The sequence below is a fragment of the Hyaena hyaena genome, unplaced genomic scaffold, assembly GCF_003009895.1.
Source record: "Hyaena hyaena isolate Hyena2069 unplaced genomic scaffold, ASM300989v1 scaffold_14, whole genome shotgun sequence".
Lineage (NCBI taxonomy): Eukaryota > Metazoa > Chordata > Mammalia > Carnivora > Hyaenidae > Hyaena > Hyaena hyaena.
The window spans coordinates 2,736,064-2,763,503 of record NW_024080646.1 but is presented as its reverse complement, the minus strand read 5'-3'; the positions used below and the strand labels follow the sequence as shown (position 1 = coordinate 2,763,503).

The following is a 27,440-nucleotide window of genomic DNA, read 5'->3' as shown; positions in this document are numbered from 1 at the left end:
CGGCCGCAGTGGGCGACCTGAAGCCCCCAGCCCCGGCGTTTTCAGGACACGGAGCCCAGAAGCTCTCCAGGCGCCTCTCTCGCGGGACGGCTTCCCAGGGCGCCGCTAAGGGGCCGAGAGAACGCGGGCGTCAGGCCAGCGAGAGGAAGCCCGGGTGCCGAGACCCCTCGCATCACCTGGCTTGCAACCCGGAAGCAGATGCGGGCAGCGCAGCGCGTCCCGCGTTGCGGTTCCGGGTCGGCCGCGCCGCAACCAGCGCTCCGCTCGCCGCCGCAGCGCCCCGCCCCCGCACTCCGGACCTGGGCAGGCGGCGGCCGCCCGGCTGCTCCCGGGGCCACATGGCTGAGGGGGACGCAGGGAGCGACCAGAGGCAGGTGAGGGCCCGGCGGGACGCGGACCTCCAGGCTCGGCTCGGCCTCGCCTCGCCGTCCCGGGCCTCCTCCGCCGAGAGGCCCTCTGTCCGGGGTCGCCCCCATTCCCGCCCGCACCGTCCGGGCCTCCAGGCGCGCCGTTTGCTGCACCGCGTCACATTTTCTTGGCGCTTGTTCTCCGCCGATCGCCCACCCGCCAGCCGCTCCCGGGCGTCGGCGGGCTCGGCCTGCCTCCGACGGTGTCGTCGTCAACCATCAGCACGCGACAGAGCAGCTCCGGGCCGGCGACAGAAATCTGGGTTCTGCTTTCTGCCCTGTCGCCGCCGGGTCACCTTGGACAAGCCACTTATCTCCAGTTTCTGCCTTTGCAAAATGGGCAATAATAACACACCGTGGAATTCCTTGAGGGCCCGCTGGATCTTACCCTTGATAGTGAGCTTTCCCTAGTGCGTGGCTCACGTGGGCGCTCTTAAAAGCTTTTCCTCCTGGCCCATGAGGCCAAAATGAGATGGTACAAGGTTGCATACTTTGCTTCCCCTTTTCACCTTTAGATCCTGTTATTTTTCCTTTTTAACCCCAAACCAAAGAGTAATTTCCGAAATGTGTTTAGGATTTGATTACCGAATAAATAAACAACCACCCAGCCCTGTGCCTTAATCCTAAAGACACAAAGGAGATGTTAAGTAGGACTGTATGACTATATATAGCAAGGATACTGGGGAGTGGGAGTGAGGATGACCTCCTAAGAAAAGGTGAAGCAGAGAATATATAGTCATCTTTCCGCTTGTAAATCCTGCTGTAGGGTATTGGAGTGCGTATATATCTTGGCTCACTCATGGCCAAAAACCGGGTAATGTCGCGGGAGGCTGATCCCAGCCCTTGGAGCAGCGTCTGGCAACCACTTACAGAGTAGAAGGGGTGACCCACCGCTAAGACTTTTTGTAATGTTCCTTCAGGGATCCTTTATAAAGGCTAGTCATGTTAAATGCAAATACTTTATAAGGGAAGAAGGAAAACTCAGGCTTTTAGGGCATGTCTATTCATTGACTTTTTTTTCCCTCCCGTCAACTTTCTTACAGAATGAGGAAATTGAAGCAATGGCAGCTATCTATGGTGAGGAATGGTGTGTCATTGATGACTGTGCCAAAATATTTTGTATTAGAATTAGCGACGATATAGATGACCCCAAGTGGACACTTTGCTTGCAGGTATTTTCTCTATAGAAATTTTCCAGTTGACAACAATGACTCTACATGATTGACTAATACTGTATTCCTCTAAATGACTATTATGTGACTTCTAAATTGTCTTTTTTGTTGTTGGCTTTTGTTAACAATTGAGTATCTAAGCCCCTGGGTAATGAAATCTCTGATCATGCCAAAGACACACTTTAATTGATAGTCTTAATCTTTCCTGTCCCAGTTATTTAAATTAGGTATTCTTAACGTACCTTTGACAGACTTGAGTTTCACTTCCTTTCATTGTTCTATCCATTTAATAGAGGGTTTAAACCTTGAAGGATGGCTAGACCTTTAAGAGGAAGAATAGGTTAGTAATTTAAAAGGGGTTATAAAGCAGACATTTATTTATTTATTAACTGAGAATCAGTGTGGTTAAGATAAATAAATGAGAAGATAAGAATGGCTTTCTGTATTAATGCTTATTCTTTGGTGGCTGCTTCTGTTTTCAACATAAAAGTTTTTGTCAAGTGTTTGTTTTTATAATAATACTGATTTGGGAATAAATGTGTATGGCTCTCTGTAAAGCGTTAGCTATTTAATGGATTTAACAGTAATTTAATAGAATTTTTTTGAGTGTTTCTTCCAAAAAGTACCTGGAACATGCTATAGTGCCACTATATTCACTTGACGTTAGAGTAGAATGCCCCATTTCAGTTTTCTTTTCTTTTCATCTTTGTCTTCCCCACCCTTAGTTCCTAATTTTCATTCTTACATACTTTCCCTTTAAATAATGTGCTCCTTAAAAAATTGGCATCATCATTAACAACATATTTAAAGTGTAAGTATAAATATGAGGAGGCATTTCTCTCCTGAGATTGAACAAAATGATGGTTTTGTTTTTTAGTGTGGCAAGTAAGAAATTTGTCCAGTGACTAGCTTTATCAATATCATTATTTTTGAGCCATGATGAAGTATACACATTTGTTTTTAAACTGCTTTACAGGTGATGCTACCAAATGAATACCCAGGGACAGCTCCACCTATTTATCAACTGAAGTAAGCTATGTTTCTACATTTCTATTCTTATAAAAAGATCATACTTATTAAAGATTATTTCTCTATACTGTGCATTGTGTTTATATAAAATACCTTTCTTAGGAAAAAGTATAGAAACTAAGAACACCTTTTGGGGGCACCTGGGTGGCTCAGTTGGTTAAGCTTCCAACTCTTGATTTTGGCTCAGGTCATGATCCCACAGTTCCTGGGTTCAGGCGCCACATCAGGCTCTGTGCTGATAGTGCAGAGCGTGCTTGGGAATATCTATCCCTCTCCCTCTCCCTCCCTCCCCTACTCCCCCCACACATGGTTGCATGTGTTTTTTTTCTCTCTCAAATAAGCTTTTTTTTTCAACATTTATTCATTTTTGAGAGAGAGAGAGAGAGAGAGAGACAGGAGTGTGAGCAAGGGAGAGGCAGAGAGAAAGGGAGACACAGAATCTGGAGCAGGCTCCAGGCTCTGAGCTGTCAGCACAGAGCCTGATGCAAAGCTCAAACTCAGAAACTGTGAAATCATGACCTGAGCCAAAGTCGGTCACTTAACCCACTGAGCCACTCGAGCACCCCTTTTTTAAAGTTTATTTATTTTGAGGTGCCTGGTGGCTCAGTCAGTTAAGCTTCCAACTTCAGTTCAGGTCATGATCTTGTGATTCATGGGTTTGCGTCCCACATCAGGCTCTGGCTGACAGCTCAGAGCCTGGAGCCTGCTTTGGACTCTGTGTCTCCCTCTCTGCCCCTCCCCTGCTCACACTCTCTCAAAAAAAAAAAAAAAAAAAAAAATTTTTTTTAATAAAATAAGTACTTAGAAAGAGCACATTTTGGACTTGGTATGGAGTCCAAAAATTTTTTATTTAAATAAAAAATTACATTATATAAAAACACATTGCAGAATGTACTTAGTGTTCACTGAGAGAATCACAGGGTTCATAGGGATAAAATAGCTAGTGAGTTTTATGTAGACATAGAGAGGGAAATCTTTCTCTTTAGACAACCTGGAAGTCTAGAGTTTCTCCTGACCTAGCCATAGTTCCTTGACATGCCTCTGCCTAAGGACCAGCTCTGGTCCTCTGGGAATTACCCATGCTTGGTACTTCTGGTGCTTCTCCCTGCACCTTGTTGTTCTTAGAAGCCGCAGCTTAATCTTAGTGAGTCATGACCTGTTGATTGCAAATGATCTTTGATCAGCTTTACCCACTTGACCTCCTAAGACGTATAAACTTGTGTGAAGAGAAGTCTGTTAAATCGCCATTATTAAAATTTTCACCTACCAGTGGGATAGCATTTTGTATGTGTTTTATTTATTTATTTATTTTTATGTTTTATTTATTTGTGAGAGAGAGAGACAGTGTGCAGTGGAGGGTCAGAGAGAAAGGTAGACACAGAATCTGGAACAGGCTCCAGGCTCCTAACTAGGTGTCAGCAGAGAGCCCTATGCAGGGCTCGAACCCACAAACCATGAAATCATGACTTGAGCCAAAGTCGGACGCTCAACCGACTGAGCCACCCAGGTGCCCCTATTTTGTATGTGTTTTATAGCAGCAATAAAATTTGCTGACAGTAATGGTTCCGTTATTTTTAATTTTTTTTTATTGAAAATGATAGAATTTTAGAATGCCTATAAACATAAATGCCTTTTTCAGGAAAAGTTGATATGTGTTTTTGCAGTCATGTGGCAAATTTGTTAAATTTGTTTAAATTTATTTGTTAAAGTTGTTTTTGAGATACTATTTAGAAAAAAATTGGCAACTCCTGACAGTGTCGCAAATATTGTGAATCTGGAAGTTTGGATTTTTGGACTTGTTCTGCCACTCATGAAAACCTGGACGGGTTCATGATACCCTGTGAACTCACCTCTGGTTTTTAAACCATATTTTAATTGAATAATATTAAGATTGTCTTCATCATAGTTTCCTGGGAGGACACAGTGAGTTCATGTCAATGAAATCATTTTGGAACTGTATAGATTTGTACAACATAACATTTTAATGAAAGTAGATAATTTTTAAAAGTTAACTAAAATAATTTATAATTTAATCAGTAATTTCTGTTTGAGATATAAACACAATCCTTGAATAGTCTTCTTCACTGTGTTTTATTTAATCTTAGTGCTCCTTGGCTTAAAGGGCAAGAACGTGCAGATTTATCGAATAGCCTTGAGGAAATATATATGTAAGTAACAAGTGATTTTAAAAAATTCTACTTGTGATCTTATTGTGGGCTTTTGTTGGAACTGATATGATAAGGCCTTTTCTAAACCTTTTGGTAAGCTGCCTTTCTATTAACAAAAAGGATGCATTTGAAGAGTCTTTGAAAGAATGGTTATATAATTTTATATATACATTTTATATGATTTCTACTTAGATAAAAATAATACAGTAATAATTCAGACTAATAGCTATGAAAATACCAGATTGTCAAAATAAATTCAGAGATACTGCTCTCTTTTTGATATTTTCACAGGCTACGTTGAATGAAAATGGTTACAGCAGAATCTTCTATTAGGTCATAAAACTGAGAGTCTGTTGATACACTGTAGTTTTCATTCTCTCATTCAAGAAATACTAGATGACAGGCACTGTCCTAGGTCATAGGTAACCATAGCAAAAACAGAAATGGTCCCTGTTTTCATGGCATTTAGAACTTACTGGTAGGAGAGGTATTCCTCATGACATTGTAAAATGAATGTAAAACTGCAGCTCTGATAACTGCTGTAAACGAAAGATATTAACGTGCAGTACTAAATGAGTTTGAAACAAGATGTGACCTAGTCTAGGAAGTCAAGGATGGCTTATTTGACTGCAGAGCTGAGTTAACTGAAGTGAAGATGACTAGCGAACAGCACTACATGTGCAAAGGCTCTATGTCGAGGAGCTTATCAAGACAGAAAGTTGGTGGTATGAAGTGAGAAGAGAAAGGAAGGGAGAGGAGGGAGGTTGGTGGGACAATGACCTGGTGGGGTAGGCAGTGGAGGTCATGCACAGTCTTGGAGGCCACGTGAAGGATTGTTGTCTTTGTCCTAAGACCCGTGGGAATCGGAGGTTTTCAAGTGGTCTGATGACGTGGTAAGAGTCTGACTTTAAAAACACCGTTCCGTTTCTGTGCAGAGAACTGATCGGAAGGGAGCAAGGGTAGATGCGTTAGGAGGCTAACGCAGTAGTCCAGAGAAGATAACTGTGACTTGGATTCATTTTAGTAAGATATATTAACTTAGTCAAATAATGTTTTAGAATCAGTTTCACTATAATCCAGGAACTAGTAAGGATTGTCTTAGATGTTGTAGGTGACCACATTGGGTACAGTGTATCCCTGGGGTCTTGGCCGGGTTCCTTTTCCCCGTAAAATATTTAATTAAAATATGGTAAGTCTTTATGGAACTGATTCTGTTCATTTCTTCCTAGAGAAGTATGGTCTTCCTTGAGTCCCAGGTTTACACTTGACCCTGGAAGTAACCAAGAATGGGACATATCAATAAAGGATGATCTCATTTAGAGATTCCTCAGCATATAAGTATTATTTATTTCCTCAAGTGTTTTCTAATAACTTTCTCTACTGGTCATTCCAACTTTTATGTCCCCAACAAACTTTTCCTGTAATCCTTTATTTATGCTTATTTACCAATTTGTCTTCTTTCTTAGAGTAGGATAAATATCCTGCATGTTTGTTCACCAGTGATGTTGTAATTATACATCCGATGGTCATTTTTAAAGTTCTTATCTTACTTGACATCTGTAACTTATGCTGGTGTTGAAGTTCCTCTTTCTTGAAAACCTTCCCATATTTGGATTCTGTCATACTAATCATGTTGAGTTAGATTTTTCTCCTACCTATGCACGATGTCTGTACTCAGAAATGGCTTCCCATCTGCTGTTTATCTAAGCAGAAAGCCTCCCTTTTACTAAGAGATTCCCTCCCATAGGACACAATTTGCTGTTCTCCCTAACTGGTTCAGTTGAGCTACTTGAGAATTAGGAAAGGTCTGATATTATAAAGTAGTTTGTTCTAAAGATAGAATTGTGATTTATACTGTCTTGCTTATTAAAAAGAGCTTGAAAAATCCTATTCCAATGGTATTTTCACACAGGTGGTCTGAGTACAAATAAACACCCTCTTTAAAAGTTCTGTTCTTTAAAAGTTCAGGGGCACCTGGTGGCTTTGTCGGTTAAGCATCTGACTTCGACTCAGGTCATGATATCGCAGTTTGTGGATTTGAGCCCCGCATCCGGTTCTGTGCTGACAGCTCAGAGCCTGGAGCCTGTTTCAGATTTTGTCTCCCTCTCTCTCTGCCCCTCCCTTGCTCTCACTCTGTCTCTCTCGGTCTCAAAAACAAATAAACATTAAAAAAATAAAAAAGTTTTGTGACAGCCTAAAGGCTGTTAAATGTTAAAATATTTCTCCATAAATCCAGCAGGGGGCAGCAAATTGAAAAAATATTATTTTTGAAAATTAGTAAATGTATGAATATAGTTTTTAATGTTTATAGTTTATATTCTAAATATTGTAACACTATCAAGATTTTCACATAAGCATCATTTTGCATGTAAAATTTGATTTTTGCCTTGACAGGAAGGTAAGCCATGGTTTGTTCCCTTTTAGGTAGGAAAGTAGGAAGTCAGAAAACTAACAAGTTTTTCCCGTAAGCATTTATTGAGTATCTCCTATATGCTGGCACTTTGTTAGGAGTTTGGAATTTAAAAATAAAGATAAATGTGTACCAGTACGATATAATGATGTAATTACTGAGAGGTTTAGATCGAGTGCCATCGTAGCATTTTTTAAAGAGGTTTTAGCAACAAACTACCTCTGGGTGTGTGGGTGAAGTTGTAAAGGAGGGTTCCGTTGTGAAGGAGACCTTGGAGCATGGTGTTTGCCAGGTAATCAGATGGGGAGAGGTTTTCTGGTAGAAGGAACTATAAGAGCAAAATCATGTAGGTGTGAAGCAATCTGGCGTCTTCAGAGTCTAGCAAATAGTTTAAGATGGCAGATATATAAATTAGGTAGGGATAAGAAGAAAGAACTTGTAAGTTGGGAAGGAAGTTCAGACATTCTGGTGTAGACTCTAAGTGTTTTACACAGAGGAGTGATGTAATCGGATTTATATGGCAGTGTAAGAGATGGATGGGCTGTGAAGAGTTTGAGGGAAGGGACACCATAGGAAGAGCAGTCAGTAACTCTTGAGGGAGATGGTGGAGGCCTTTTTAGGAAGACAACAAGAATGTGGGTGGAGAAGAATGGTCAGTTAAAGAAATACTTAAGAATATAGACTGGGGCATCTGGATGGCTCAGTCGGTTAAGCGTCCAACTCTTGGTTTTGGCTCAGGTCATTCTCTCATGGTTCAAGAGTTCGAGCCCCATGTTCGGCTCTACACTAGCGGCATGGAGCCTGCTTGGGATTCATTCTGTCTCTCTTTCTCTCTCTCTTTCTCTCCCTCTCTCTCAAAATATATAAATAAACTTTTTTTTAAAAAAGAATATTCACTAGGATTTGGTGATTAGTTAGGTGTAGATTAATATGCTTATTATACCTTATTTTTGATGAAATATTTTGTATATGAATATTTTAAATCTATGAAAATAATTATATTAAGAAAGCAAATGACAGATTTAAAAAGACCTAGAACATAATAAATTATGTTGTTTAAGAATAGAGGAAAGGGATTAACATTTTTTTTTGTAGTACAGGTTTTTTCCCACCATCTGAAAGTGGAGCATTCCTATTAAACCTCTCAAATGCCAGAATGGCATAAAGAAAGAGTATCCCGACTTTCTGAATGTTTAAGTTATACTGCTTGACTTTGTGAAAGACCTACGTTCGGTACAGTAATGGCAGTTCTCATAGAAGTGAAAATCCTCTTCAGCTTTCTTTTGGTTTGTGAAAATAGCCAGTGTAGGTCTTTTGTAAAAGTGCAATGGCAAAACACAAACTTTTGGAAAATGGAGGAATATCAGTATTTAAATTTATGATGGTTCATTTTAACAATATTTAATTTAAAATCCAAGAAAATGATTTTAATTTCCCACAGCTCCTCACATTTTGATTTGTCATGGGGTCTTAGATTTGAAAGTTGAGAGGTGAGGCTTACAAGGTAGAAATTGCCACAAAGCGAAATCAGTGAGGAAGACATTGTTCAAGACTATTTTGGAGGGGAGAGAGGCTAGAACTCAGTCTGAACTGAACTTCCAGAAAAAAAGTGGAATTTTTTGTGTTTTTAATTCCAGTGAATTAACATACAGTGTTATATTAGTTTCACATATAAAATCTCATGATTCAACAGTTGCATCCATTACCTGGTGCTCATCATGACAAGTGCCTTCCTTAATCCCCATCACCTTTTCACCCATCTCCCACCCACCTCCCCTCTGGTAATCATCTGCTTATTCTCTGTAGTTGAGTCTCTTTCTTGATTTCTCTCTCTCTCTCTCTCTCTGCCTCTGTGTTTTGTTTCTTAAACTCCACAGATGAGTGAAATCATATGTCATTTGTCTTTCTCTGACTGCCTTATTTCACTTAGCATAATACTTTCATCCTTTTTCTATGGCTGTATAAAATTCCATTATATATATTTATATACGTCACATCTTCTTTATCCATTCGTCAATGGATGGACACTTGGGTTGCTTCCATATCCTGCTGTTGTAAATAATGCTGCTATGAACATAGGGGTGCATGTATCGCTTTGAATTAGTGTTTTTGTACTTTTTGGATAAATACCTAGTAGTGCAATTGCTGGATGGTAGGATAGTTCTATTTTTAACTTTTTGAGGAGCCTCCATACTGTTTTCCACAGTGGCTGTGCCAATGCAAGGCAAATAGACACAGGAAGGAGGACTCTCAGCTTTTGTCTGTTTTTGTTTGTTTTTGATTCTGTGAGAGATTTCATTATGGCAATGCAAAAGTTTTAAAACCACCAAATCCTAGTGGATAGTTAAAATCTTGGAACAAGGAGAAAACACAGTTTCTTCTTACAAGAGAAAACACCAATGCTGCCATAATAACAACAAATAAAACAAACAAAAACCACCATGAGTGGTAGAATTGGAGGTTCCAAGGGAAAGAGTAATTTTCATTTTCCTTAGGAAATTGTTAACACCCACTACAGCTTCCCTATGCTGGATTTCAGTAAATTTTGTTAAATGCTAGGGAAGAAGGAAGCATTCAGTAGCTGATGTTGGGCAGAAGTGCTGTTGTACAGTTTTCTGCAGGAAGCCATGGGCCAGAGGAGAGGAGATTTGGAGTTAAGGTTTAATTTCTTCTTTGTTATTTGGAAAAGTTACTTATTATTTGTGAAAATTCTTCCAAGGTGTTTTCACAACCCTCCAACAGCTCTGAATGTGAGTGTATATTCGCAGGATGATTTTCCTGCCTCAGAGGGTGGCTTAAGGATTAAGTGAAGTAGCAAAGTGTTTTTTGTATGTTTTCTATATAGTAGGTGTTCAGTAAACATTAGATACAGGTATTACTATTTTTGGTGCTGTGAAGAATTCAACAGAATGAGATTAGGAGATGGAGAGAATTACATACAAAAACATAAGTTTGTAAGGATAATGATCACAAACACCGATAAAAGGGACCCACTTCTCTCATTGACTACCATACTCCCAGGGCAGCACCTAGAGCATAGTGTAGAGATGAAGCCCTTGAAGTTATGTTGAGTGAACTAAGATAGGTTCATGTGAAAAGAAACTGCTTCTGTAAAGTAAGAGGACCTGCCTCAAGTCTCTGTTTTATTGATGAAGAAACAGACTCAGAGTTCAAGTGGCTTACTTGCTTAAGTTCATAGCTGCATGATTGGAGAGCAAAATGCAGTGGGCAAGCTGGGCTTTGGAGGAAGTCTACATTTACACTCTGTCCCTGGGCTTTTTCACTGCTTCTAAGACTGTCTTGGACGAGTTAATTGATCTGTCTAGGTCTATTTTCTCATTTGTACATTGGGGAAATAATACTTCATTAGATAATTGTGAGCATTTAATGTGTTGACACATATAATGAACATTGGGCTTTGTATATACTCAATCCATCATACCTTTCTGGGTCTATATCTCTAAATTTTTTATTGAGAAGAGAGGATAGAAGAGAGTCGGAATTGTTTAAAAGAAATTCAAGCCACATTCTCAAATTTTTAAAACCTTCGCAGTTGACTTTGCCTCTCTCTAAGAGTCTTAGACACCGGTGACCAGAACACAGGGGAGATTGTTTAGTGCTAAGGAGTTATGGGTGAGATGGGCAAGATTTGAGGATACAGTATTATTTGAAAACAATATTGTTTTCTTCTGTTTGCTTGTTCTGCAAGTTTCCTTTGGTAGGTACTGGTGAGTAGTGATGAGTGAAGAGAGATAGTGGTTTTGAGGGGGACTTTCAGAGGAAGGAGCTAAGGTGTTGTTAGGAAGTAATATGGTGATTGTTTTAATACACGAACAGACATTTATGTAAAGTTAGTATCATTTCCTAAAGAGTAGACACCTGAACCTTCATTTTATTGCTGTTGTCATCATTTGACATAACTCTATGGACACGAACCATGACACGTTCTTTTTCTCAGTGACCTTTGAGATGGATGTAATTCATCTGAAACAGTCAGACATTATTTGGAACCAAAATGAGTCAATTTGGGCAACAGAATATTTTGTCAAAAACAAAATGCGAATATAAAGTTGTTACATGAATTGTCTCTTAAGTATTTTAAATTTGTTCTCTGAGGGAGTACCTCTGATGCTTTGAATTCTTCTTTGCTGAAATAATTATACCAAATAAGTGGTTTGAAATTGTTCAAAAAGCTTAAAACAAGCAGTGACATCAGTACTGAAACTGTATGTGCTGGCAGAAACTAAATCACATTTACATCTGTCTACTTCATCTAGTTCAAGTCAGAATTTTCCTTTACCCTCTTTGGTTGCAGCTTTCTCTTATTTTAAGTAAGCATTGTTAATTTGGAGCCTGTTGGAGTTGTTAATATTGATTTGAACATCTGTGTTAAGTACTTACTTAATAGATGTTAGGAAATCTCATGTTCTTATAAATTATTTTTTAAAAGGCATAGCTAGATTGCATATAATTTCTTGGATTGTAAATATGTTTATATTTTCTTGAATTTGAGAAGGAATTTTTTTTAATAACCAATTCTTCTTAATTTTGTGTAGACAGAATATTGGTGAAAGTATTCTTTACTTATGGGTGGAGAAAATAAGAGATGTTCTAATACAAAAATCTCAGATGACAGAACCAGGTAGGATTGACAAATATTATTAATGCTCTTTTAACTTAGTTGTAATTAGATTTCCATGTAGATATTCTAAATGAAATTTTTAATGAAAACCTATTTTCTGTTTTATGGTTCATATGTAATAAAATACAAGTTTCTCTGGAAAAGTTAATTTACTCATGTAGTTATGGTTATTTCTTTCTATATGATTTTAGCCTCTCTGGCTTCATATTATACTGTTACAGAACATGAGTTAAAGAACATGGGTCTAAAATTTCTGCTTTCTTTGACTATTAAGATAATAGGAACTGTGTAACATTCTTCATGAATTATTGGAGTGCATAAGTTAAACGTCAGCTTCAAATGAGTAAAGTGTTTATAGAAAAAGAACTCTGGAAAACACACCAACTGATAGTTAGGATATAAACATTTACTTTGAAAACTGATTTTTAAATTGAGATATAATTCACATACCATAATTCTTTATCCTTTAAAAATGTGTAATATAGTGGTTTTGGTATATTCAAAATTGTACAGTTGTCACTACTGTCTAATTTCAGGACATTTGAAAAGCAGTATATTTCTTCATTATTCTTTGGTTCAATCATTTTGTGACAATGTGGAAATTTCTAATATTTCATTGTTACCACTGTAGAATTGTTTTCAATCTGGTAAAGAGATTTTTAAAAAACCAACAATGATTTATTTACTAACATTTTAGAAGATTATTTATAATGAACCAATTATTTAGGACTCAGCAAAATCATTATACATTTAAAATTGATAGTATTAACTTTTTCAGAGCATTTTACTGTTTTCCTGTAGAAGCTAAACGTTTTTACTGCTTCCATTAACATCTGAGATAAATGGTATGAAGATATTCTCTCCATGTGACAATCTTTTTTGAATTATTTTCCTAACTTTTATGATTCATGTTCTGATTTTGTAGCATTTCAGGGCATTGATAGGAAAGTAGTGTCAAAAGAAACTTGATTTTTGCCAATCTACCATTCTGGAGTGTGAGATAATTGCAAAATGGAATGTATACCAGTAAAAATTTAGGACTTCAGAAAATTTGGAATCACTCAAGTCTCAGGAGATTTTTTAAATTATAGATCTTAAAAATAGGATATTTTCTCCTTTTCCATTTATATCTACAATATAGTTTAGCCACTCTTCAAATCTTAATGTTACTGATTTTTGTTTATAATTTATAGTTATACTTTTTAGAAATTTTTTTGGTATTTTTTACCAAAAATTGTTCTTGTAGACTTCATACTAAAATGGAAGGATTTGTAATTCTTAAGAACTAATGAGGCTACAAGTTAGTGATCAAGATACCTCATGAGAATTTTCCACTCTACCCACTTGACAAGTAACTTAGTTTGATTTTACTGTTAATCTTCAGTACAAATTTATTACTTCATAGTTTTTTTCTACTATAGAAGTACTAAAATTTGAAGTAATTATATACACAAAAATTTTTACAATTCTGAACTAATTTTAGACTTACAGAGAAGTTGCAAAAATAGTACAATGAATTCTTTTATATCCTTCACTCTGTTTCCCTTAGTAAAATCCTACTTAATCACAGTATAATTACCAAGATTAAAGTAACATTGGTATAATATTAACCAAACTAAAGATTTGAATTTCACGGATTTTTTCCACTAATGTCTTTTCTGCTGTTATAAGGATGCTGTCCAAGATTCCATTGCGTTGAGCTGTTATTTCTCCTTACTCTCTTCTAGCCTATAAATAATTTCTCAGTCTTTCCATGACTTTTATGACCTCTTATGACCTGACACTTTTGAAGAGCACTGTATTTTGTAGAATGTCCCTCAGTTTGAGTCTGTCCATTGTTTTCTCATGATTGGAGCAAGATAGGCATTTTGGCAAGAATACCACAAAAATTATATTGTTTCCTTCATAGTGTATGTATCAAGGAACTCATGGTATCTGTATGCTTTATTATTATGTTTACCTTGATCCTTTGGGTAAGGTGGTATCTGTCAGGTATCTCCACTGTCAAGTTACAGTATTAATCAAGGCTCTCCAGAGAACCAGTTGGGTGTGAGTGAGTGTGTGTGTGTGTGTGTGTGTGTGTGTGTGTGTGTTTATAAAGACAAGGAGGGGGGAAGAGAGGGAGGGATACAGAAGAAAGGAAGAAGAGGTTAGGAAGAAAAGGAGAGAGATCAGTTTAAGGAATTGGCTCATGAGATTGTGGAGGCTGGCAAGTCCACCCTCTGCAAGGTACTTTGGTGGGCTGGAGACCTAGGGAAGAACCGATGTTGGAGCTCAGTCCAAGGCTAGCTGGCTACTCGAATAATTCCCTCTTCCTTTGATGAGGCTAGTCCCTTTTCTGTTAACACCTTAACTGGATGTAGCTCTCTCACACTGTGAAGAGCAGTCTGCTTTACTTAAGTCATTAACTGATTTGAATATGAATTTCATCCAAGAAATACCTTTAGAGAAACATCTAGAATAGTGTTTAGTCAAATAAATATCTGGATACCATGGACTAGCCAAGTTGACATAGAAACTTAACCTCACAATTACTGTCTTTCCCTTTGTAGTTGATAAGTACCTTGAGGGAAATGCTTTGAGGCTATGCTAATATCCTGATCCTCCTTAAACTTTCACACACTAATTTTAATATCTATTAGTGTGTCTTGTCAACAGTATTTATTACTGTGGTGTTTGCACAATGATGATTCTCATTTCCTTCTTTCCTTCTTCATTGATTTGGAATTCTGTTGTGAGGAAGAGATGCCTCTTGTCCCTGTTTATTTTTCTGATTATTTATTTTTATCAGAATGAACTCATGTATATTATTTTATTCCGTGGGTTAAAATTCTATACTTAGACTATCATATTTTGTTGCTCAGGTTATTCCAGGTTTGACCTTGAGGAGCTCCTTCAGGTAGACTCCTGTATTCGTTTTGTAAGCTCACCCCTCCTTTTTTTCTTTTTTTTGAGCATTTCTTTGCTCTCTGGAATCATAAGATATTCCAGGCTCATCTTTTATTTTCCTTGCTTCAACCTTGGAATCCACTACTTCTCATAGAGTCCTGGTTTCTTCTAGTGAAGAATGGTGTTTAGAGATGAAGACCAACCACTTATTAAGTGCAATTCCTTACTGTCCTCCCAAGTTCACTTGTAATGTCTCATATCCACATAGGCCCTGACATCAAGAAGAAAACTGAAGAGGAAGATGTAGAATGTGAAGAAGACCTCATTTTAGCATGTCAACCGGAAACTCCTGTTAAAGCATTGGATTTTGAAATTAGTGAAAATCAAACAGGTATGTTACCAACTAGATTCTTTTGAGGCATGTGGGATGGCAGTATGTTACCAACTAATTTCTTTTGAGGCACGTAGGATATTTCTGAAATGGTATAGAAATGTAGTAAACTCTTATATGTTAAGAAATAGTTATTAATTTGCAGAGAATTGAGTGTTTCTTTTTCCTGCCTGCTGGCCATTTTGATGTTTGCTTGGTCTATCAGAATAAGGAGGAAAAAACAGAAATTTCTCCCTCCCCCCCACTGTTTTTGTGTGTGTGTGTGTGTGACTTTCTAGCGTTTTGAGTTAATGATAGGAGAAACTGAAACTAAGAAAAACTCTGTTAATGTTTTCAATTCACATCCTGTTTTTATATTTCTATTTTGAAATCCTCAGCTGTCTCCTGATGTCTCAGTTAAATTTCAGTCTGTGTTCATAAATATAAATACAATAACTGAAAGTGCAGCCACTGAACTCAAGCTAGTAAAATGCCTTTAAGATCTTAGTTTTTGCTTAAGCAGATTTGTTCCATAATCAAGGAGTATTCAGCTTATGAATAGGTCAGTGTGATAAATCAACCCTATGTTGCTATTGGAAAATATCTTCTATTTTAGTTTCTTAAAATTTTGAAAAGTAGTGTCAGTTTTCTCAAGGCTTTTACAAAAACATAGTAGACCAGAGGGAACATTCATTCTCTTAGAAGGTAAAGAGTTTCCTATACATTATACAGTAGCTTTTAAACAATACTATGGAGATTTTTAAAAGTTCTTGTGCAGTGTTTCAGGACTAGGAAGGGGGGTAAACAGGAAGAGAAAGGGTGGGGAGAAGACCCAGGATTCCCATCCCTGCCTCAGTCTCACATTTTATTCATGTATATACTTGTATATTTGGCACAAGATTTCTTTCAGGAAACAAGGTCCATTATTAAAAGAAAAAGAGTAAAACTAAATAGTATCCAGTTCATGTTGACCTTACTACTGTCCTGGTACAGTGGTAACAGTTCGTTCAAGAAGAGGGCACCCTCAAGAGGAAGGCAAAACGTCCTGCGTAAACCTGGTTTCTTGCCCTAGCCCCCGCCACACACCAGTACGAGAAGTTTTGACAAGTTGTTTAAAGCTGTATAGAAATATTTTCACACATGTTAGTTGAAGTAGTTAATCAGTTGTAAGGCTAGCTGACTTGGTAAGATTCAACAGATCAGTGAATAAAAATAGGAAACAATTTTAATTCTTTTTCCTAAATAACTTGAGACCCTTAAATGAGGCAGATGTAGCAGCCAGGATGGTTGGTAAATTTCTCAGCAGAGTTAAGGGCAAATTAGTGGTTCTTAAACTTGTTTAAGAGGCAGAATAACTGGAAATCATACTTCATGGAATACCAATTTGATGTATCATTGATCGATTCAATCCTATGAAGTAGGAACGGTTTTATTAGCAGAAAATGTTACATTACAGCTACATAAAATAAAGTCATAGGTTTCCTAACCCAGAAGTCTATCAACAGAATGGATAAATAAATTGTGGTATGTTAACAGCTGATAATCTTTTTGGTCTTAGGACCCTTTTGTACTCTTAAACCTTAGTTATTATACCGATTTATACTACTGTAACATCGCAGGATTTGAGTCCCAACGTAACTGGGTGACCTTGACAGGTGAAAGTCATTTATAAGTCAAGTAGTTTCATCTTTTTTACATCTGGAAACTTTTTACTTAAAATTAAAACTTAATTTTAATAGACAACTGTTAAGCGCAGTTTGGGTTGATTTGCCATATAATTTACATCTCTTTCCCAACTCCCTTCCCCACCTTCTGCCCACACCATTGTCAATTTTTCATTATTCAGTTGTAAGAATTTTAAAATGAAAAGTAATATAATTCTTTAAATTTATAGAAATAGAAGAATTACCTCCGATTGATCATGGCATTCCTATTACAGACCGAAGAAGTACTTTTCAGGCACACTTGGCTCCAGTAGTTTGTCCTAAACAGGTAGATACTGTGTCCAGTTCACTTTGATGTTTTTTTTACCAAAGAAATTCAAGTAAATGGTTTTCCTATGATGTTTGTTATTATGTTTTAATTTTCATGTAAGATAAAAATTATTTGTTCATTTTCCTACCCCCAAATCATGGAAGATTTGTTTCTGTTTGTCACTGCTTTCAAAATTGTATCTAATTAGGCCTTAACCCTCTAATGGATTTTTAAATAAGAAAAGCCCGTTGTGTGGAAAATCATGATCCTTAATAGCTTGTTAAAAAAATTATTTGTCCTGTTGTGTGGGAGTTCTGCAAAACCGAGTCCACTCCACTGATGCCCACGGAAGGGGACAGTGGACAGACTGGCTGAGCAGAGTCTTTCTGACCGGATCCTTTTCCCTCCTGCGTCTTGACCTTAAGTGACCTGATTCCCACTTAAGGGTATTAAATGGGAGAATTTTCAGTCACAAACTGTAACTACTTAGAAAATTAAATCAGCAACAAAAAAAGTCTCATTAATTTTGCATAGGTTTGAATCCATAGTCTTTTTTTTTTTTTTCCTTTGGTCTCTACAGCTCTTCTCCTCTAAACTCCTCTGAAGCCCCGACCTACAGGGTACAATTCTTTGTACCAGGCTGCACTTTCACTCGCTTCTGCATTGACTTGTGGTCAGGATAACAGCTTTTGGTGCAGGCTTCTGGCTCTTTCTCTCTGTGATTTGTCCTTGGCCTTTGCCGATAATCTTGTTGCCAGGGTCCTCCTTAGACATTCTGTGCTGAATCTCTTCATCCCAGATCCTCTTTCTTTTTCTGATTACAGTCACTTGGACTTAGAGGATCATAATTGTGAGAGCTAAAATAAATCTTAAAGATCAATGTGTGCTTTCTTTTGTAGATCAGGAGTCTGAAAACCTGAAAGATTAAAAAATGGTAAACACAAGATAGCATAGTTTCTGGTTCAAATTGATCTCCCTGGCTGCAGCTCAGTCTTCCCTACCTGCAATATTTCTTCCCTACTCTTTGCCAGTTACCTTTCTGAAAGATCTGGCCTTGTGTCCCTGCCCGCCCCCCCATCTCTGCTTGTTTCCGTTGCATACAAGGGAAAACCTAAACTCTTCTACAGGGCCCTTTGTGATATGACCCTAGCTTTATCATTCCTGATACATTTTCTTTCATCTTACTCCTTCTCTAAATAGTTTCTACATAAAACTATTGGTCGCTTCCAGAACCTTTCTCTTTTATGTGCCTGCTGGGGTTACCAGATAAAATACAGGATGCCTGGTTCAATTGGAATTTCAGATAAATGTCATTATATGGGACATACTACTAATAAAAAATTATTTGTGGTTTATCTGAAATTCCAACTTAACTGAGCATCCTTTATGTTTTATTTGCTAAATCTGATAGATTTGCACATTCAGTTTCCTCTGAATGGAATGGCTTCTTCTTGCTGCACCCCTTTCTTCCTTTTTGATGCAAAAGAGATTGCCACTTATCTTTCAAGATCTGGCTCTTGTTACCTCCTCTATAAACTGTATAGGACTCCATGAGAGAGCTTTGGCCTTATGACATTTGAAACATAACCAAACTGTTGCACCTGTCACTTAGATATATATGTGTGGTAAATTTTTAGAGTTCATTTTTAAAAATGGTCATATTTACATTTAAAATTCTTTACAGGGTGGAAAATTTCACCTATACAAGTACCTTAGACATGGTTGGTGCTCAAATATTTGTTGATATGTGGCACTCAAAAATATCAGGTCTGGAGGCCAGCCTGACTGACCACTCTCCATCAGCACTGTGTCCCACTTCAGCTCAAACTATAAGGCCCAATAAAGCCTTGCCTCTGCTTTTGAAGAATGAAAAATATATCAGGCCTGTAATTTTTTATACCAATTGAGAGTATCAGTTTCTGCCTCTAAAATGAGGAGGGAACTTTAGAAAATGGCTTTTTCAGAGTGTAGTAGATTCTTTAAATGAGGCGAAAACCTTTAGAAATGGCTTTTTCAGTGATTTTTAAATCACTATTTCAGTACAACAGTTTATATCAATATGCTTTAAGATATTTTTCTAGCATTTATTTATGGAATAAATAAAAAGTATACATTAGTTTACTTATGTTACTGCTGTTTTTAAGGTGAAAATGGTTCTTGCCAAATTGTATGAGAATAAGAAAATAGCTAGTGCCACCCACAACATCTATGCGTACCGGTGAGTGATCCTAATTTTAGGAATGTTCAATTTGTAAAAAATGGGGGAAACTGATGCATGATTTTTAAAATAACAACTATCATGTGAAGTTTTTTTCATTATAAAAGTAATAATCATATGTAGAGTATTTGGAAGCTGCAGAAAATGAAAAAAAGGAATTAAAGGGAAAATCAACCTTTTTCTGCCATTAAATGTAACTATAATAGTTGGATATATTTTTATAATATATTGATACATTTTCCTCCTGTCTTCTATGCAACGTTTATTTTTTCAGTGCATTACTGTAGTACGCAGTTTCTTAATTTAACAAAACCATGTTAACTAACTAGAATTTTAATAAAAACTTGACACAATTTAACAAGAGTATTTTTCCATGTTGTTATAATTGCTTTATAGACATTATTGTAATGGCTGTGTGCTATTTCTTTAAGGCTGTATACCATAATTAGCCATTTTCTTTTCGTTCTACTTTTTCATATTTTTTACTATTATAAAAAATATTCCTATGAACATCTTTGTATACATCTACATTATTTATTTGGGATAGGTTCTGGTTACTTGAGATTGTTTTTTGAAATGAAATGGGGATGTAATTAAAAAAGAAGAAAGAATAGATTCCTAGAAGCAGAATCATCACAAAGTATGAACATTTTTGAAACTCTTGATACATAGTGCCAAATTTTTTCCCAAATTTTTCTTTTAAACCAATGCATGCTTTCATTAGTAGGGAATTAAGTGTGCTTTGATTGCTGTATTCCTTTTAGTTTTGAATACTAAGGTTTTATACAAATGTTTGGTGAAGTGTTAGTAAACGGAGGAATGGTATGTTTCTAAATATGTAAATTAGCTGAACATAGTTTGGGACTGAAATGAATCAGAATATAAACATAGATATCTAGGGCAAATTTAAAGTGTGATTGAGAATATTGGTAAAATGTAGGCTATCTGAATAATCAGAAAACTAAAAAAAAAAATCCATCACTTTGGATAGGTGAGTTTTTAATATTACTAAGTCACATTTCTTTAAGTGCCAAAATTTACAAAAAACTATTTGTTATATGATTCCCTATGTACTGGAGTATCACTGGACAGGATTTTGATGTTTTCTTTATGAGTTAGGGTCATCAGTATAAAAACAGGGGATTAGACTGTGCTTGCTCTTGGTGATTCGAATATGATGTAAAAAGCATTAATTGTCATCCATTCATCCCATGTGTTTATTGAGTGCCTGCTCTGTGCCAAATATGAAAGTTAATTCTGATTATTTCAGCAACTCTGCCCCCGCAGAAAAGTTAGCGTTTTCAAGATCACAAAGTTGTTAAGTGGTAGATCTGAGTTTGATAAACTGATTTTTTTCTATTTTATTCCCACATGGCTGTGTGACTGCACCTTCAAGAATCAGTCGGGGGCGCCTGGGTGGCACAGTCGGTTAAGCGTCCGACTTCAGCTCAGGTCATGATCTCACGGTTCGTGGGTTCAAGCCCTGCGTCAGGCTCTGTGCTGACAGCCAGCTGAGAGCCTGGAGCCTGTTTCAGATTCTGTGTCTCCCTCTCTCTCTGACCCTCCCCTGCTCACGCTGTCTCTCTCTCTCTCTCACAAATAAAAACATTAAAAAAAAAAAAATCAGTTGCTGGATATAACGTTGATCTTAAGTTATCAAAAAGTTAGATGATATGCCAGATATTCTATTTCAGGCCCCAGAGTTTTGGGGGGGGCCAGAATTTTTAAGTATCTGGAAGTATTTTTTTAGTTTTGCAAATTAGTAGGTGATCGGACCAGTTGTCACTTCTCACAGAATTAAGCACGGCTACATGCAGCAGCCCCTCCACCTTACTTCTTTATGTGATAACTGACACTTGGGAATGAAAGGGCTTAGCTTGTCAGAATTATGTGTCACCTAAGACTAAACAGGTACAAAGTGGAGGCCACAATGTAGCCCTACATTATTATTCTAAATACTAACGTTCTAGATAAATTAGTAAAAATATCATGTTTTATCTCAGATGTTAATAATTAACCAGGGGAAAAATCATAGAAAAAGTAAACCGTATAATTCTTAGAATGGGGAGGATAGAGAAATGTTTGGTGGCTAGAATAAGATATGAGGAAAATATAAAATATTAATTTATGTTGATTCTATCACCTCCATCTTTTTTATATACTCTTTGTCTCTTTCACTAGCTCTAAGGCTCTTTGAAGACTGAAGTATGCCACGTATTTCTTTATATCATTTCATGGTGCTTACATGCTTCTCAACAGTCTATTCTCAATAAATGTTTTTCAATGACTACTCTGTAATCTTACAGCTTCAAGATTAAATGAAGTGCCAGATGTATAAACTCACTTTCCCTTAATGGTAGCATTTCTGCTTTAAGGGAGGAGCCCTTGATTCCTAGCTTTCCCAAATATGAAAAAATGAAATGTACTGGATGACAAATCAGAAGAAATGTATCTAGCATACAGTTCAAGAATTTTTTTTTTAACAAATACGCCAATTTTGGAAGTAAATTGATTGTAACAAGTATGTAGGTGTAACTTTTAAGTGCAATATTTTGGGGTTCCAAAGTATAACACTGTTATATGTATTTGTAGAATATATTGTGAGGATAAGCAGACCTTCTTACAGGACTGTGAGGACGATGGGGAGACAGCAGCTGGCGGGCGTCTTCTCCACCTCATGGAGGTAAGTGTAAGTTAAACCCTGTTAATCCTGCTCTCTGAGCCATTAAAATTCTTCAATGAAATGGTGTTCCATTTAGGAATAAGTAAATCAGTTAGGCTATATAACATGAGATCTACTTGGGTTAATTAGTAGTTAATTTTTAAACATTGAGAGAAACTTTTAAGCACTTGATATGGGGCAGAAAGCACAAGGTTAATAACAAGTGCTGTGCTTGGAAGGTCTGGCAGTCGTAAACAATAGAAGATTGTCTTCAGCTGTAGGAAAGCATCTCCCTTTTGCTTTTCAACAATGTCCTCCCTGTATTTTCTCTGTTTTATCTTTGTGCATCTCTTGTAAGTTGGGTATAATTAGACCATTTGGATAGACCCAAGATATTGCTTTTTCATTAAGTTGTCCATCTCATCACCTTATGTTCTAAGATATTTTCTTACCTGTCTTTCGAGATTTCTGTTGAATTAAAAAAATTTTTTAGCAATCATGTATTTAAGTTTTAACAGTTCTTTCTTCTTGGGGCATCTGACTTGCTCAGTCAAAAAAGTATATGACTCTTGATCTTGGGGTTATGAGTTTGGGCCCTTTTTTATAATGTATTCTTTTGGCTTTATGAATGCAGTTTCTCTAATTATAGTAATTAGAGGGTTTTGTTTTGTTTTTATATATGTTTTTCCCCTTAAGTTTTTCCTGGTCCATTTTAGTTTATCTTTTCCTTTCTCTTTCATGCTGCTGGATTTTCTTCATCTGTATGGTGATCATTGATTATCTATTAATTTTAAGGAATGGATTGTTTTTGGGTTCTTTTGTTTCTTTTGGTTGTTTTTTTTTTGTTTTGTTTTTCCCTAAGGTAGTTGCTGTAGTTTCTTGTGTTACCATATGTGGAGGTTTGTTTTCTAACCAGGTCATTTCCACGATAGGAACTCTGTGTGTGGTCAGGCCTGTAGACTGGTGGGCTTCATGTTAAGAGCAGCATTTGACAGATATCCAGCTGAGGAAGACCTTGCTGGTAGGCACCAGCAATTACCCATGCAGCTCCAGTTCTTTCCAGTGTTTTGTTCAGAAGCATGTTTTGGTTGTTGTGTGGCCTAGAGGCAAAAGGCTGCTTGAACTGAACTGTTCGGTTTGAATTCATGAAGAACTGAACCCTACCTGCATGATTTCCCCTTCACTCTTCCCAGTTGCCCCACAATTTGGAATTCTAGGACACTGTGAAGCACAGTGTTTGATTTCTAAATTCTTTCTGTCGCCTGAATGTGAGGAATCTCACTCTGCTCACTTGGGTGGTTCTGCTATTCAAGCCATAGGGCAGTTTTATGTGCAGTTTTGTATACAGGCTATTTCGTTCTCATTTAGAACTGGAATTTGTACATGTCTGTGTCTATATCTCATTATGCTTCTGAAAATAACAGATTTTGAATGTGAGAAATGTCATGGTGGTTGTATCACGCTGGTACGGAGGAATCCTACTAGGACCAGATCGCTTTAAACATATCAACAACTGTGCCAGAAACATACTGGTGGAGAGGAACTATACAAGTTCACCGGTGAGTGCTTACTGATCCTGTATAGAATTTCTAACCACTGCCTAGGAAAGTCAAAACAAAACACAAAAAATCCCAGAAAATTAAGAATGAATCATCAGAGTGTTTGTGGTACACTGGGAGGACCTTTGGACTAGGAAATTGTAGACTTCGGTTCTAGTCAAAACAGCGTGACTGGCCAGTAAGTTGTGTACCCCTGGGCAGATCACTCCCTCTCTTTGAGCCTTAATTTCATAGATTCATACAGAGTTTTATAAAAGCCTTAAAGACCAATTAATCTTCACTCCCTAAAATTGAGGCCAGGAGAGGTTGTATGGCTGGTGCTATGAGCTAGATGGTCTTTAAACATAATATAAAATTCTGATATTCTCTGTTAGCATCAGAGCCCCTTCCCTCTTCCCCGGCATGCATCTGGATACCTGCCCTTAAACTTTGAATTTTTTTCTATTTCGTAGTTTATAAGCATGTTTATTTTATTTCGTTTTCTACCTTAACTTTGGAAAGTGGACAATAGATCAAATAGATTCAGACACAAATCTCTTAGATGAGTGAGTGTTTTCCTTGACTATCCTTGATTATTTTTGAAATCTTAAAATAGACTATAAGTGAAAGTGTCCTGTAAAACAGAAAGATGATATACGTGGAAGTAGTATTATGTCTTCACTGTTCTATTCTGTATGATTAGACTTAGGTTCCTAAGCCAGTATCTTCATATAAACAAGGAGATACTATACTGACTTATGTCTTTTTTAGGAGGAGTCATCTAAGGCTTTGGGAAAAAACAAAAAAGTAAGAAAAGACAAGAAGAGGAGTGAACACTAATAAATTATACAACAGGTTGATTTGCCTGTATTATACACAAATTCCACAGTCATCAAGGAATACTGTGCAGAGAGGATCCTGGGCTGTCAAGTCAGCCAATCCATTGTGGACACCAGCGTTCTCTTTTCTTCTTTGGTTATATCGGCTGCCAAAAATAGAGGACTTGTGATATATTCATGTGTATTTCAGGCTGGTTCAGAAGAATTAATTTGAACTTAATTGCCACTTCATCTAATTTTAGGAAGGTAGCAGTTGCCCAGGGTAGTACCTGAATTAACTGTCCATTTCAGTACATGTCAAGTGCCTTTGTTAGGTGAGGAAGAAATGTCTCGAGAGGAGTATAAATACCTGATAACTTGTCATCGGGATTCTCATAATGTTAAATGAATATTGCCTTTTACTGCTCTTTATGGCTTATTGGAATAGGAGCTCATTGCAGATTGATCTTGGAGAGTTTCTTCTTGTGATTTTGGTTCATAGGAAGTCACCTTGCATTTTATAGTATTCATCCTTGAGTAATGATTAGGTGAAAATCCAAGAGTTTTCCCATCTGCAGTTATGTGCCAAAGCGATAATTCATCTGACATATTTGTTAGCATAAGTGTTATGCTTTCATTTCTGTCGCAAACTGGTGATTGTGAAATTTCAAAATGTGGTTTTTTGGCTTTTGCTTTTTGTTTAATTCCTGTAATGCAAAGCAGTAGATATGGAGTGTCCGTAGTCTCCTCTTGCCCCTGAAACGTGTTAGTGTAATATTCTGGTTTGGGTTTTTTTTCACATCCCAGAAGTACCTTTCTTGTGATCTTCATCGAGGAATTAGGACTACTCTAGAAGCTCTGCTGCAGATAATGGGGCCTTTCTAGAAGGATGTAGGTGGGAAAACAACACTGGTATTGGGCCGGAGCACGTCACTGCATAGGTATGTAGGTATGCTCTGGCCATCTTTCTCAACTCCATGACTTTGTGGAGAAAAGGAACAAACATTTTGGTTGGGCAAACAAAGAAAATCTGTCTTCTTGTCCATTCTTATCAGATCTTCCTTTACATCAATGTTTTATGTTCCTTTCATCTGCAAGTTATGACGTTTAACTCTAGACAATACATTTATCTTTGAGATCTAACAGTAAGTCATTAACTGTTCCCCTTTAGATATGATTGCAACGAATTATTGAGAGTTATTATTTGATTGCAGATTTGCCTGAAATTCTCTTCCGAAGGAAGGGAACAGAAGTTAGGAGGCAACTCGGAATGATGCTTGCATCGTAGAAAGCATCACAGAAAAGCAGACACAGACAGCCTTTTCTGTTCTCTTGATGTCTTACCTTTAAAAGATCCAACAATCTTATTTGGTATTTTTAATAAAAACTGAGTAAATAGTTTTCCACTAGGATGGATTCTGAGAAATAAAATCCAAGTCATATTTGTTGTAAATATGTCTAATGTTGCCAGTGATCAAGAGACATCGGAGGATGTGCTATGTATATTTAGAACACCTAGGTCAGGTCCCAGGAAAAGTATGTCCTGTGTCTTTAACTGTTAAATCAAGAAGCTGAAGAACATTTAATTAACACAAATAATTTCACTATTTAGGCACGTTCTAACCTGTGAACAAAGATATAAAACAGGAAGAATTCGGTGCTGCAGAAAAATTGAGTTAATTTTTCTGTAACACCAAATATGAATTTCTTTCTTGTGGTTTCATCTCAGTTGGTTAGGTCTTTATAGAAAACCTTTGTATCTGTGATCTCATTTTCCCTTATTAAAAAAAAATCTTATTGCTCCTGTCTATAAAATTATTAATCATATTTTCCTGACTAAAAAACCTAATCTCCTTTGCCTAAAATCACCTAGCTGGGAAGGAGAGATCCCAAAGTGTCTGATTCTAGAATCTGAGTCATTTACACTCAACTAGTATGGACCCCTAACTAGTGAGAACATCTTTTTCTCTATTTAAAATTTCTCTCTATTAGAATAGATTTTCAGATTCTCCAAACAATAGTTTTCTATAGCCAGATCTGTGCTGTGGCGTATTTTATAGTATATTGTATTAGTTAAAAATGTTCTCCATATGCCAGTTATGTAAGAGCAAGTAGCATCTACTTTTTACATGGGAAAAGCAGTTTGATTTGGAGGTACATATCATGAAACAGTCTATTTGGAAAGAGTTCTATCAAGCCAATCACATTCAAGAAAGAATATCTTGAAGCAGATACTGTTTGGAGGGCAGGTGAAATTTACTGGGAAAATTGTATAATCACCTCTAATTCTACTCTCTAGAGATAATCATTATTAACATTTGCTATGTACATCCTTCTATTTTTTTCCTATGCATGATTTTGTATATATGGCTATTTTTCTTTCCATAAAAATGGTATTAAATTGTATATACTGTTTTGTACCCTGCATATTTCATATAGAAGTATATTGTTAACATTTTCCCATGTCAATAAATATTCTTCTATGGCTTAATTTCTATGGCTACATTGTATTCTATCTCCTGGGCATATCATAAGGTACTAACTAGTCCCTGTATCTTTCCAATTTTTAAGTTCATTCAAATTTTTCACTTAAATATTTATGAAAAACTAAATCATTGTGTGCAGATTTTTTGGTATTTATCTCTGATTATCAAGAAAAATTCCTAGAAATAGAATTTCTTGATCAAACATTTACACATTCTAATAGCTTGATTGGTTTAGCCAAATTACTCTCTAGGGAAGATTTATTGGTTATGTATACCACTATTAGCATTGTGTTAGAAGATTCTTAGGATACCAAAGATACAAGACAGTAGGGATTCTGGTAGAAAAAACTACCAATATCTTTTTAAAAACTGATCATTTTTGTTTTGAAATAATTATGGATTCACTAAAAGTTGTAAAAATACTCTCCTCTCCCTACTAATAACACCTTATATAACTATAGTATACTTATCAAAACCAAGAAATACATTCTGGATGCAAGTTCTTTGTCAGGTATGTAATTTGCAAATAATCTCCCATTAGATTGCTTGTCTTTTCATTCTCTTGACAGTGTTTTTCAGGTTAAAAGTAATTTTATTGAGATGTAATTGACTTTTTTTTTGTAACCAAGTTTTGGGTGTTATGTCTAAAGACTTTGC

At 36.7% G+C, this 27,440-nt stretch overlaps 1 protein-coding gene across 3 annotated transcripts; it reads left to right on the top strand.

The window, feature by feature from the left end:
- The first annotated feature begins 271 nt into the window (after positions 1 to 271).
- Positions 272 to 26,752, top strand: IMPACT (impact RWD domain protein). 3 transcript variants are annotated; one of them, XM_039218205.1, is made up of 11 exons: positions 272 to 374; positions 1,451 to 1,579; positions 2,556 to 2,608; positions 4,714 to 4,776; positions 11,743 to 11,828; positions 14,986 to 15,108; positions 17,027 to 17,079; positions 19,206 to 19,279; positions 21,872 to 21,962; positions 23,366 to 23,500; positions 24,251 to 26,752. In XM_039218205.1, exons 1-11 carry the CDS (start codon positions 339 to 341, stop codon positions 24,317 to 24,319), a joined length of 912 nt encoding a protein of 303 aa, XP_039074136.1. In that variant the 5' UTR covers positions 272 to 338; the 3' UTR covers positions 24,320 to 26,752. The 3 variants fall into 3 exon arrangements, with proteins under 3 accessions (XP_039074136.1, XP_039074127.1, XP_039074146.1); XM_039218196.1 differs by having other exon boundaries at positions 16,982 to 17,079; XM_039218215.1 differs by lacking the exon at positions 272 to 374 and adding an exon at positions 569 to 817 and having other exon boundaries at positions 16,982 to 17,079.
- Positions 26,753 to 27,440: the final 688 nt, after the last annotated feature.